At 47.2% G+C, this 11721-nt stretch overlaps 1 protein-coding gene across 1 annotated transcript; it reads left to right on the top strand.

The window, feature by feature from the left end:
- The first annotated feature begins 476 nt into the window (after positions 1 to 476).
- Positions 477 to 10804, top strand: GUCA1B (guanylate cyclase activator 1B). Its single transcript, XM_010973737.2, has 4 exons — positions 477 to 2160; positions 7833 to 7982; positions 9392 to 9512; positions 10340 to 10804. The coding sequence occupies exons 1-4, from the start codon at positions 1957 to 1959 to the stop codon at positions 10465 to 10467; spliced, it is 603 nt and encodes a 200-aa protein (XP_010972039.1). The 5' UTR covers positions 477 to 1956; the 3' UTR covers positions 10468 to 10804.
- Positions 10805 to 11721: the final 917 nt, after the last annotated feature.

Below are 11721 nucleotides of genomic sequence, written 5' to 3'. Positions count from 1 at the left end.
GCCAGCTTCAGGTTTGGGCAAGTGAATAGTCAGAGGGAGAGTGGGGAGAAAAGACCAGGTCTTGGCAAGGAAATGACAAGAGTTCTGGGCTGTGGTGAAGCATAATGAGGAAAGTGAGGCTATGACAGATGTTTAAAAACATAGAGATCAACAGGTTGGAAGTCTCAGTAGGGCTGGTGAGTTGAAGCAGTGAAGCTGTTCAAATGAGTAGACGGAGAGGTGATGTTGGTGTCTGAAAGTTTCAGACGCTCTGTAGAAAAATTCATGGTATCAAGGCCAACAGTAGTGGTTCTCAAACTTCAGATGACTTGGAAGCACCTGGAGGGCTTGTTAAAACACAGGTTGTGGAGGGGGAGGGTATAGCTCAGTGGTAGAGGGTATACTTAGCATGCATGAGATCCTGGGTTCAATCCCCAGTAACTCTATTAAAAAATAAATAAATAAACCTAATTACACCACCCCCATACACACACACATACACACACAAACAAAAAGAAGTTAAAAAAATTTTTTAAAACCCCCACAGGTTGTGGCCCCATCCCCTAAATTCTTCCTTCTAGGAGAGGGAGGCCTGAGAACCTGCATTTCTAACAAGCTCCCAGATGTTACAGCTGCTGGCCCAGGGGCCACAGTGAATGGGTCCAAGGTGGGGTGGAAGCAAAGCTCTTTGGAACTGGAGAGATCAAGGGCTTTTGCAGCCAAAGGGTGGAATGGACCTGATGTCCACCTGATGCTTTGAGTCGAACAGTGACGTCACCAGTGAATGATGGCTCCAAGGATGAGTACAAGGGGGATGGAGTCAGACATGGCCCTAAAACGACAGGCATTTTTGAGGGGAAAAAGGTGGAGGCAACAACTGAACAAGGAGGAGGCCATCCCTCCTCTCCAGACCCCAAGGAATGTCTGATTTGAAAGAAAAACCCATCAGTACTTGAAAAGATGACAGAGGAAGTGCGCTTCCTCCTTCAGGAATGGCAAGGAAGTTAGAAGAACTTTGAGAGATGAGGGACCTATGGAGGCAGGGAGCCGAGGGTGGGGGCTCGGGCCTGGAATGGACAAAGCCATTTGGGCATGAACGTCCAATGGCAGGCAGGCAGTGAGACGCCAGGGAAGGACTGACCCTAAAATCTCCTCAAAAAATCAGTGCTCCAGGTTTTCTGATCTCTTAGTGGGGTCATTTTTATGTTACATTAAAACAAACATGAGTTTAGAATTGATTCAAAAACAAGTTTGCATAAATCTTTAATATAAAATTAAGAGCCATCAGAGATATAAGCCCCACTCCCAGATCCTCCTCATGGTCACTCTGGAGAAAAAGTGGGAAAAGCCCTGCTCACTTGGTAGATCTTGGGTGAAGGGTGTAGGAGAGAAGCATTTGTACTTTAAATTGGGAAATGGAAAACTTTCTAGACTCACGGACATGATCTGTGACGGAGCTTCAGATATCGTGCTGGGGACGGAGTTAGCTTGGGGACAGAGCTGCTCAGCCAGAGCCCTTCACATCATATATTCTGGAGCAGCATGGTACCCAAGGAAAGCGACAGGGAGCCTGTGTGAGATGGGAGGGTCTCAGCCTGCCTTCCTAACTCGTCTTCACTACTCCTCCCTCCCTCTGCCTGCTTCTCCGTTTTCCTCCCCTTTCCATTTTCAGAATCAGCTTAGTTGAGTGGTTGACAAGAGGAAAGGGAGGGGTGAGGCTGGGGGAGCTTAGCCGACTGGAGGTCGGACCTTCCAGGGGAATCTTCTAATGATCTTAGGGCGCTTAGCTAGGCTGGTCCTGCCCAACTGCCACCAGCTCCCTACACTGCCCATCCTGTTCAGTTGGCCAGGAGATGATGAAGAAAGAAGCTGGCTAAACAGAGGCGAGGGAGGAAGAGGGCCAGAGCCTAAAGAATCGATAGGAAGAAGCCAGGGAGGAGGCACAGACCCTTGCTCCCTGACCTTCTGGGCTCCAGGATGGGGCAGCAGTTCAGCTGGGAGGAGGCGGAGAGCCGCGTGGTGGACGTGGCAGAGCTGCAGGAGTGGTACAAGAAGTTCCTGGAGGAGTGCCCCAGCGGCACGCTCTTCATGCATGAATTTAAGCGCTTCTTCAAGGTCGCAGGCAACGAGGAGGCCACCCAGTATGTAGAGGGCATGTTCAGAGCCTTCGACAGGAATGGGGTAAGGCGCCCTGAAGGGGAGGACCGATGGTTCAGGTCTCATCCCTGAGCTAAAGGAGCATCCTCGGTGGGAGTTCCGGTTCCCCAGTCCGCCTGTTCTTCCCCTGCTCTACTTTCCTCTCCAATCCCCTCTCGCCTTTTCTGTCTCCCTCTCTCCCATCATTCTTCCTTCTTGTCTTCTCTCCTGTCCACCTCTCCGCTCTCCTCTTCCTCTTTCTGAGAGCTGAAGGCACTCTGCAGAAAGGCACACGGTCCAGGCCTCTCTCCGTGTATTTACGGCCAGGCCTCTGCAGCCAGAGAACCTGGTTTTTCACACCCTCCGGAGCCCCGGTCATTCTGAAGGGACTCCAGAGCGGTGCTAAATGGACCCAGGATCTTGGCACAGCTCATGAGCTCCCCCTTGTCGGGGTCCTTCGAAGTGAGACTGGTCCGCTCTTCCCTCCAGTAATGCGTGGACGAGGCTCCTGCTGGGACTGGGAGGTTGGACGGGTTATTGCAAAAGTCCCTTTCTGCTCTTCAAGCCATGAAAGATTCCATGCAATTATCCACCCAGGGGATTTCCTCAAGTCCGTGGATGCCACCAGGAGCTAAGAAAATAATATATTTTGTAAATATGACCCTGGGAATTGAATTTAAAAATGGAAACCCCTTCATTATTTAAGGCCATCCAGTCCAACGCCTCTGTAATCCTTTAAACCATTAGGTTTGCCTCAAATACCTATTTCAGTCCCCCCAGTTGAGGGGGACGTGGACTGGACCTAGATAATTAATCTGGAGAAAGCGTCAGTACCCCAGTTCTTTGTGCGGGGAGAGCTTCACTTTCTAGAGTGAGTCACTGGGATGCTGCTTCAGGTCCGACCCTGTCCCTGGTACCAGCCAGCGCACATCCCAGCGCCTTTCGGGGGTGAGAGGGCGGGGTCATCGTCCTCCCTGCAACAGAAACCTCCTTGGAGATGAACCCTGATAAACGCCTTCTCGGGGCCCCGAGTGAGCCTCAGACTTCCCCAAGCTCCTCTCCAAGGGCTCCTCTGAGTCCGCAGCAGCCCTGGGAGGGAACAGGCAGAGGCTGTCATTCCAAATGCAGTGATAAGGAAACTGGAGCAGAAGGGAGTGAACTGATTTGTCCAAGATCATATACTCAGGGTCCTGAGTCCCAGGAAAGTGCTCCTGCACAGACGGCTATTTGTTGGTTGTCTTTTTGTTTTTCTTTTTTAAGAGAGAAAAATTTTTTTTGAAGTGTTGAATGTCATAAGAAAAGTAAACAATCAGGCCATATATGGCAAGGCTCACTAGATAATGATATCGATCTTCTCCATATTCATTTAAAAGTCAACATAATAACAATTCAAGATCTAAAAGGAGTTATTAAGCCCTTGGGAGTAATAGAGCTGAACCTCTTATACCTCATCTCTTCTTATAAATCGGCATATAATATTCATCAATTGTTTAAAAATTTTTTTTGCTTTATTGTTATTTATTTATCTATTTTTAGGGGGCAGGTAATTAGGTTTACTTATTTATTTTTCAGAGGAGGTACTGGGGATTGAACCCAGGACCTTGTGTATGCTAAGCATCCACGCTACAACCTGAGCTATACCCTCCTCTCTTTCATCAATTGTTTTTAAAATAACTTTTTAATTTTGACATGATTTTAAATTTACAGAAAAATGATAATAGTACAAGTAACTCCCATGTACAATCTATCCAAATTCTCCCACTGATTACATTTTGCCTCACTTGCTTTACTAGTCTCTGTGTGTAATGTATTATACGTGTATATGTACATACATGTAATATCTAATACGTACATATGTGTGTATATCATGCCTAAAAATATACACCTATATTTTTAGCAAAAATTATAGACATGACACCCTTTTACCCCAAGTATTCTAGTGTGTATTTTCTAAGACTAAGGTCTTTATCTTAACCTAATAAGTGATCAAAACCAGGAAATTCAACATTAACAAACTCTATCATATAATTGCCAATCCATTTTCAAGCTTGGTTGATTATCCTGGTGATATACATTATAGCTTTTTGGTTTGTTTGATCATATATTGCGTTTACTTGTCCTGTCTCTTCCTTAGCCTTTAATTTGAAATTTAAAAAAATTTTTTTTTTTTATTTTTGGGGTAGATAATTAAGTTTATTTATTTTTAGTGGAGGTACTGGGGATTGAACCCAGGACCTTGTTCATGCTAAGCAGAAACTCTACCATTTGAGCTATACCTCCCCCTAATTTGAAACTTTTAATCTCAGCTTTTCTTTATCTTACTTGACTGACATTTCTGAAGACTGCAAGTCCATTAATTGGGTTTTGGCCTTGCCTTGTGATGAGATTCGGGTTGCACTTCTGGCAGAAATGCCCCAGAAGGGATGCTGTGTCCTCCTCGTGCATCATCTTGGGGGCATATGACGCTGGTTTGTTCCATTAGTGGAGTGGCTCACTTCAATCATTTGGTTATGTGGCCTCTGCCAGTTCCTGCCTCTGTAAAGTGACTCTTTTTCTTTTGTGATTAATAAGCATCTCAGAGAGAGGTACTTTGAGACTAAATAACTATCCTGTTACTCATTAAATGTTTATCTACTGGGTTTGGCATCCACTCATAATTCTCTAATTCCGCTGTCCCTTCTCTGTTTGTTAGCTGGCATCCTCCCGTAAGTAAGAGCTCTCCCAGTGTTTTCAGTTCCTCTGTCAGGGGCTGAGCCTTCTTTCTTTTCTTTTCCCACTTAGTCTGTGTCTCCAAACACATCCAACTCCACTTCCCACCTTGGCACAGTCTTTATATCAGCAGATCTCGGTTGTGGGCAAGTGGTCTGAGATTCCTGGGGGAAATCAAATCAAAAGAGTTCATAGATCTAGCTCACACGACAAAATCTGGGGTGGGGGAACCAGGGTTTTGGTGGAGGCAAGGAGGTAGGAGCACCTGGTCTGTGCTGCTGTTCCCCCTCCAGGTGGGGCAGTAATGCTCCTCTGCGGTGCTTGCCTGTGATATACCGAAATGAAAGAAAGAGGAGGGTGAAGCTCAAATATCATTCGGGATCCTTACGTAATGAGTGTTGGGGGTTCAGGGCTGGTTCACACAAGCAGCCAATCCAGGATGAAACGAGGCAGGTAATCCCACAGAGCAGATCACACGCCTGTCACTTCTGCTTCAGCTCTTGAGTAGACAGGCATTTCCATCATCTTGGGTCCCCATGAGTAATTGAAGCTGACAAGGGCCCAGGCGCAGCAGATGAGATTAGCCCCAGCTGGAAGCTTTCCAGAACTGGTCCGGCGGGGCGGGGTTTGAAGTAAACTCGAAGGTGAGATCACTTGTCAGGAAGGGGCTGCTCCACAATGTGCCTCGTGTAAGGCGAGGGGTCATTGTGGAAACCGTTTCATGTTGAGCCAGGATGTTGAAAACAGAAGGTTCTAGACAGAGAATGTGGGGGAATCTAGAGATCTGGAGAGTAGGGATTTGTCAGTGGTTTTGGGGTTTTGTTTTCATTTCTTCTCCCCTTGGTGCTAGACACCAGGCTCATTTTTTAGGCAGTAATAGACCTTGCAGGAAAGAAAATTCTCCACATCTGATGAACTGGAGAAGGCATGTAGCTTGAAAGACTCTACCATTTGCTGGGTGGGAATTGCTTGGGCATCTTATTCAACCTGAGTCTCAGTTTCCTCATCCATAAAATGGGGATAACAAACCTGAGGGAGATGATGTATGTAAAATAGATGATCCCTACCAGCCATTCTGCATACATCTTCCTACTCAATTCTTCTTAAAAAAGAAACATAAGTTCTATTTTAGTAAGCTTAATAAATAATAATTACTAATAAAAATAGCCTTTTAAAGAACAACCAATTATCACACTGTACACCTTAAACTTACACAATGTCCTTTAAAAGGCTATTCTGCAATTACATCTCAATAAAGCTGACAGAAAAAAACCCAGAAACAAGCCAAATAACCTTCAATGAGCAAACAGAAAGCAAACTAGGGACCATTCAAACAACTGAGCACCATTCATCAATAAAAAGAAAGGAACTGTTGATACACGTGCAAATTAGGATGCACCTCAGGGCACTGTGCTGAGTGAAAAAAGGAATGACTTACTGTATGATTACATAGCATTCCCAAAGTGAAAATATTATCACGATGGAGCACAGATCAGTGGTCACCACGCGTTATCGTTGGGAGAAAGATGTGACTCTTAAGAGGTAACATAAGAGAGTTTCTTTGTTTTGATAGTTACTCAAACCTACAAAATTTTGTAGAACCAGAGGGGAGGGGCAATACAGGGGTAGAGGCTAAGAGGTACAAATTATTACATATAAAATGAGCTATAAGGATATATTGTACAACCAGGAAATACCACCAATATTTTATAACTATAAATGGAGTATAACCTTTAAAAATTGTGAATCACAATATTGTACAACTGGAGCTTATATAATATTCCATGTCAACTATACTTCAATTTTTAAAAACCTACAGAGCTGTGTACCTACAAAAACAGTGCATTAAAGACCAGTGGGCAAAAAAGGAACAAACAGCAACTGCTAAGAAGGTACCCTACAGAAATCACTAGAGACGTAAGAAAAAATATGTGTGCCCAAAGATGCTCATTGTGTAACGTTAAATCTCAAAGCCATGTTCAGTAAGAGGGACTGCACAGTATTCTTCAAAAAGAAAAGAAAAAAAAAAAAGGACAAGTTTAAATAGTTTTGAAGGCATGGGGAATTTTAAAATAAAAATCCAGGAACTAAGACTATAGCTAGTCTGACCTCAATTAGGTAAATATATGGTGGGGAGTGTTGGGGACCAGAGGAATCACCTGAAGGATGCTGACTAAAACTCCTCAGGTGTTGTGGTGGGCTTCTTTTATTTTCTTGGGTTTTCCTTGGGCTTTTGCTGTTTCCCTCGTTTTCGGCCGCGTTCTCCTGTTGTTCACACCTTGCACACCCAGACACCCCTTGATCTGGGACTGAGGCTTCCAAGTAGCCTGAGCCAGTGGGGCAGAGGTGCTCTGGGCCAGTGAAGCCATTTCTGATTACAAAGTCATGTGAATGACAGACACTTCTGGGGGAGCTAATGATTCCAATTTTTGATCTGGAGACCTGAGCTCCCCACCTGGAAATGCATGAGGTCCTGCTTTCTAATCTCCTTTCAAAATTACGTTAGTCTCAAATTCAGACTTAAGTCAATCATTTCTTCACTGATTCATAAAAATCTCATAAGTGACCCGGACTCTGGGCTGAAGTGGCACTGAGCTAGGCAGGGAAGAGGAACAAAAGCAATGCAAAGCCCTCTCCTTCCTCCTGGAGCACACGATGTAGCTAGAGAATGGGACATACTTAACGAAGCAGTGAACCATAGAGTAAGTGGTAGGTGCTGCGAATGTCAGAAGAGGGAGAGAGATCACCGGGGCTGAAGTGGTGTAAGAAGGAAGGCTTACCTGGAGGAGGGGACCCTTGAGCTGAGCCTTGAAGGACAGGTAGGACTGCGTGATCATGGAGTCTGGGAATGGATCCCAGCGTGGAGACCAGTACGAACACAGATGCAGAGGCACACGGAACAAGAGGAAGAAGCGAAGTCCTGAGTTTGTAGGGATGGTGGCCTAGAACAGGGCTCACACCTGTGCTCCAGGCGGGAGGGAGCCTCATAGCTCCCACTGCCAATGCAGGACAACACCATCGACTTCCTGGAGTACGTGGCAGCCCTGAACCTTGTGCTGAGGGGCACCCTGGAGCACAAGCTGAAGTGGACCTTCAAGATCTATGACAAGGACCGCAACGGCTGCATCGACCGCTTGGAGATGCTGGACATCGTTGAGGTCAGTGTCTGGGGGTAGGGGGAGCGGGGCAAGCGCCTGGGCACTGCTGGGTGCTGGGTGCTGAGTGCTGGCCACTAAAGTGGGGGCCCCTCCCCTGGGGCTGGGGGTGGGAAGGGGCATTGGAATTATTCAGAGTGTGCTTTCCAGCCACTTTCCAACCAGTGAAACTAAGCTAGAGATCAGTTACAAAAAGAGACCAAGAAAATCCCCATCTGTTTGGAAAGTGGGCAATCTACTTCCTAATTCTCCACAAATCAAAAAATAGTATCACACACACACATACGTACACACAAAGTATCGTGAACTGAATAATAATGCAATCATAACAAAACCCGTGGAATGCAACTCAAGTTGGGCTTGCAGAAACATCTGTGGCCTTAAAGTGTATATACTAGAAAATAAGGGAGGCTGAAAATCAATGATCTGAGAAGTCATCTCAAGAAATTAGAAAAAAGAAGAGTAAATTAAGTCCAAAGAAAGAAAAACAAAGGAACTAATAAGGAGCAGAAGTTAATGAAACAGAACACAAAGGCACAAGAAAAGTCAACGAAAACAACAGTTGGTTCTTTGCAAAAGTTAACAAAGCTGATGGACTGCTAGCAAGAATGAGCCAGGGGAAGAAGTCCTGCAGCTCAGACCCTGCAGGCTACCTGCAGGAACCTGGTGTTCCCCAGAACTGCACTGCGAGGTGGCGGTTGTCGGTCCATTTTATAGATAAGGAAATCAGCCCACGGGAGTTGTGTGGTTTGTTCAAGTTCACCCACTGGGAGGTGCTGGGCTGCCTGTAACCCCTGAAGCTCCCCAGCACTGTTAGTGGGGCCAGCTTTGTGCCAGGCGCTGTGCTGGGAGGTAAGGCTAGAGGCATGTGTCTGTCCTCAGAGAGCGCCCAGCCAAGGACTAAGGATAATCCTCACATTTTTCTGTCTCCTCCCTATTTCACTTTCAAACGTGGCCTCGTTGCCAGAGGAAACAGGGCAAAGGAGACTCCTGTTCTTTTCCCTCCAATCCAAACACCTGTATCTCCCGGCATCCTATTTCACACACATACACACACATCCATAAGTATACTAAATTATCTTTTCCTCTCTGAATCTTGATGGTTTAGACCATCACTGTGCTGTCCGCATCCCTCATTAGAGGTTTTGAGTGTTGGCTAAGACGCTTACAGTGGAAACAGCAGTGGCATAGGGATGGAGGCATCTTGTGAAGGTGCACACCACGGTTGGAATTAGGCCAGTGGGAGCAGTCTTAGCACAGGTCACTTTTGATTTGGATCAGGGTCCTGTGGTCCTCAGATGCACAGCGGGGGTGGGGGGAGCACTAGGGAGGAGGTGCTGAGGGACGTGGGTCCTGGGGGAGGGGGAGGAGCGTGCAGGGTCTCGTGGATGCCGCCGTGTTCTCTCCCGCAGTCCATCTACAAGCTGAAGAAAGCCTGCAGGGTGGAGACAGAGGCCGAGCAGCAAGAGCAACTGCTCACGCCCGAGGAGGTCGTGGACAGGATCTTCCTTCTGGTGGATGAGAATGGAGATGGTAACAGGGGCAGAGAGGATGTTGGCGGGAGGTGGCGGGGGGGGGGGGGAGCTGCTTGCTGTGGAGCACCCCCATTTCACATCTGTGTGACCTTAGTTAGGGAAGGCCCTTCACCTCCTGACAGTGAGATGAGTGTGGAGAGGGTTACATAAAAATAACAAAGGGTGTCACTAACACAGGGGGTTTGTGAGTGTGATTAACATTCCTATTGAAGTTGCTGTTGGAGGCCAGGCAAGCGTAGTGGAAAAAAGAGGAGCTTTGGAGTTAGGAAGGTTGGGATGCTCCATTTACCCTCTCAGACTGGTCTCAGTTTCCTCATCTGGAAAATGGGGATAAGAATGGTTGAAGGGAATAAATGGGGTCATGTACATAAGTAAGAGCCACTGTTAAGGCTATTTGGGCTCTCCTCTCCATAGCTGAGTACCCCAGCCCCAGGCTGTGCAGGGAGGAAGCTGGCTGGGAATACCCCAGAAGAGCCCTCAAGAACATTTTGAGGGCACCTTGGGCAAAAGTAAAACTTAATTCATTTGCAAAGAAAGTCCCATGTATGACTGAAGCGTTATGCTGTACACCAAAAACTGACACAACATTGTAAGCTGACTATACTTCAATAAAAATATATATAAAGGGGAAAAAAAAAAGAAACCCTTGAAGTTTCCAGGAGATCCCCAGGGAACGGGAGAATTGACAAGGCCCAAGCTTAGGTCCTGAGACTGCTGGCTGTCTGTGTAAGAGGTGTGGGCGCGCCCCAGGAGAGAAGGCCTCGCCTCTCGCCCCCACCCCCATTTCTCCCATTCCCATGACCGTCTCTCCTACCCCTTGCTCAGGCCAGCTGTCCCTGAATGAGTTCATAGAAGGTGCCCGTCGTGACAAGTGGGTGATGAAGATGCTGCAGATGGACCTGAATCCCGGTAGCTGGATCTCTCAGCCGAGGCGGAAAAGCGCCATGTTCTGAGGGGTCTGGGGCCCTGGGAGCCCTCCAAGACTCCAGGCTCATCACGTTTCCAGAGGAGAGGGAGGCTCCCTGGCTCGGCCAGCTTAGGCCCACTCTCATCCTGGCTTGGACTTCCTGGCACCCCTTGTGCAGGGGGTGGGCTGAGTGGGGACGGGAGGGGCCATTGATCTAAAATAGTCAATAGGGTCTGGTCCATTGGGAGGATTTCCAGGGTGGAGACGGGAACTGGTTTCCTCTGTCCTCTCAGTGGCTCCTGGGAAAGCTACGCTTTGGCTAGGTGATTGTGGGGCTCCCACAAATTCCTACATGGCTCTTAGCTGAAAGCAGGGAAAACTGAGAGATGGGGAGGGTCCCATAGACCAAATTAGCAATGAGAATGCCCCACAGTGCGAAACTGATTAGTAGAAGGGAGGGGCTGGCAGGTGAAGACTCTGAAGGAAAGGTAGGAGTTGGGGGGAGGGGTGGATAATAATTACATCCCCCCAGGACCCTGAGTGTTCATGGGAGGGCTCTTGTCTCTTCCTCTACAAGTTGTCCTCCCCAGGGGTGTTAGTAGGGAAACTTGCAACAAGAAAGGCTGTGGTCTTCCTGCCCTTAGTGGGGGTTCAGTTGTGCTTAAAGGGGCTATTTTAGCCCCGCCCTGGTGCTGCACCCCACCAACACCTGCCACCACCCCCCCAACCCTTCTTTCCCCTCTCCACCCCTCATCCTCACACTCACCTCTCCAACCCCCCACCCCCCAGCATGGACCCTCCACAATTCTCAGTCACAGGCCCACAAGCCAAATGTGTCTTCTTAAAGGACGGAGAAAACTTTCCTCTGTCTCTGGGGAGAATTGGGCACCTGCCACCCTGGGTTCTAGGCCAGGCTTTGCCTCCATCAGCTAGGTGACCCAAGACGGCCACTTCCCTTCCCTAACCTCGGTTATCTCATCTGCACGGGGAGCCGGTTGGACTAGACATGCTGTTTTCAGATTACTATTTTTTTAGATGTGGAATTCTTTTTGTCATACAAACTTTATCTGCAATCCCAGTACAGAAACTAGATTAAAAAGCAGTCGCTCTGGTTACAGCGGGTGCTGAAGAACTCAGAAAAGGAACTCATGTGAATAGATATGTGTTTGTGTTAATATGTGAAGAATAAAACTAACTTGTTGAGCCTGTAATTTCATGGGAATGATATCCATGTATATAAAGCTTCCTTTAGAAATAAATGTAGCAGAGAGTAGAGCTCAGTGGTAGAGCGCATCCTGGC

The sequence above is a fragment of the Camelus bactrianus genome, chromosome 20, assembly GCF_048773025.1.
Source record: "Camelus bactrianus isolate YW-2024 breed Bactrian camel chromosome 20, ASM4877302v1, whole genome shotgun sequence".
In the NCBI taxonomy this organism is placed as follows: domain Eukaryota; kingdom Metazoa; phylum Chordata; class Mammalia; order Artiodactyla; family Camelidae; genus Camelus; species Camelus bactrianus.
The sequence above is the reverse complement of the archived record's forward strand: the minus strand, read 5'-3'. Positions and strand labels throughout refer to the sequence as shown.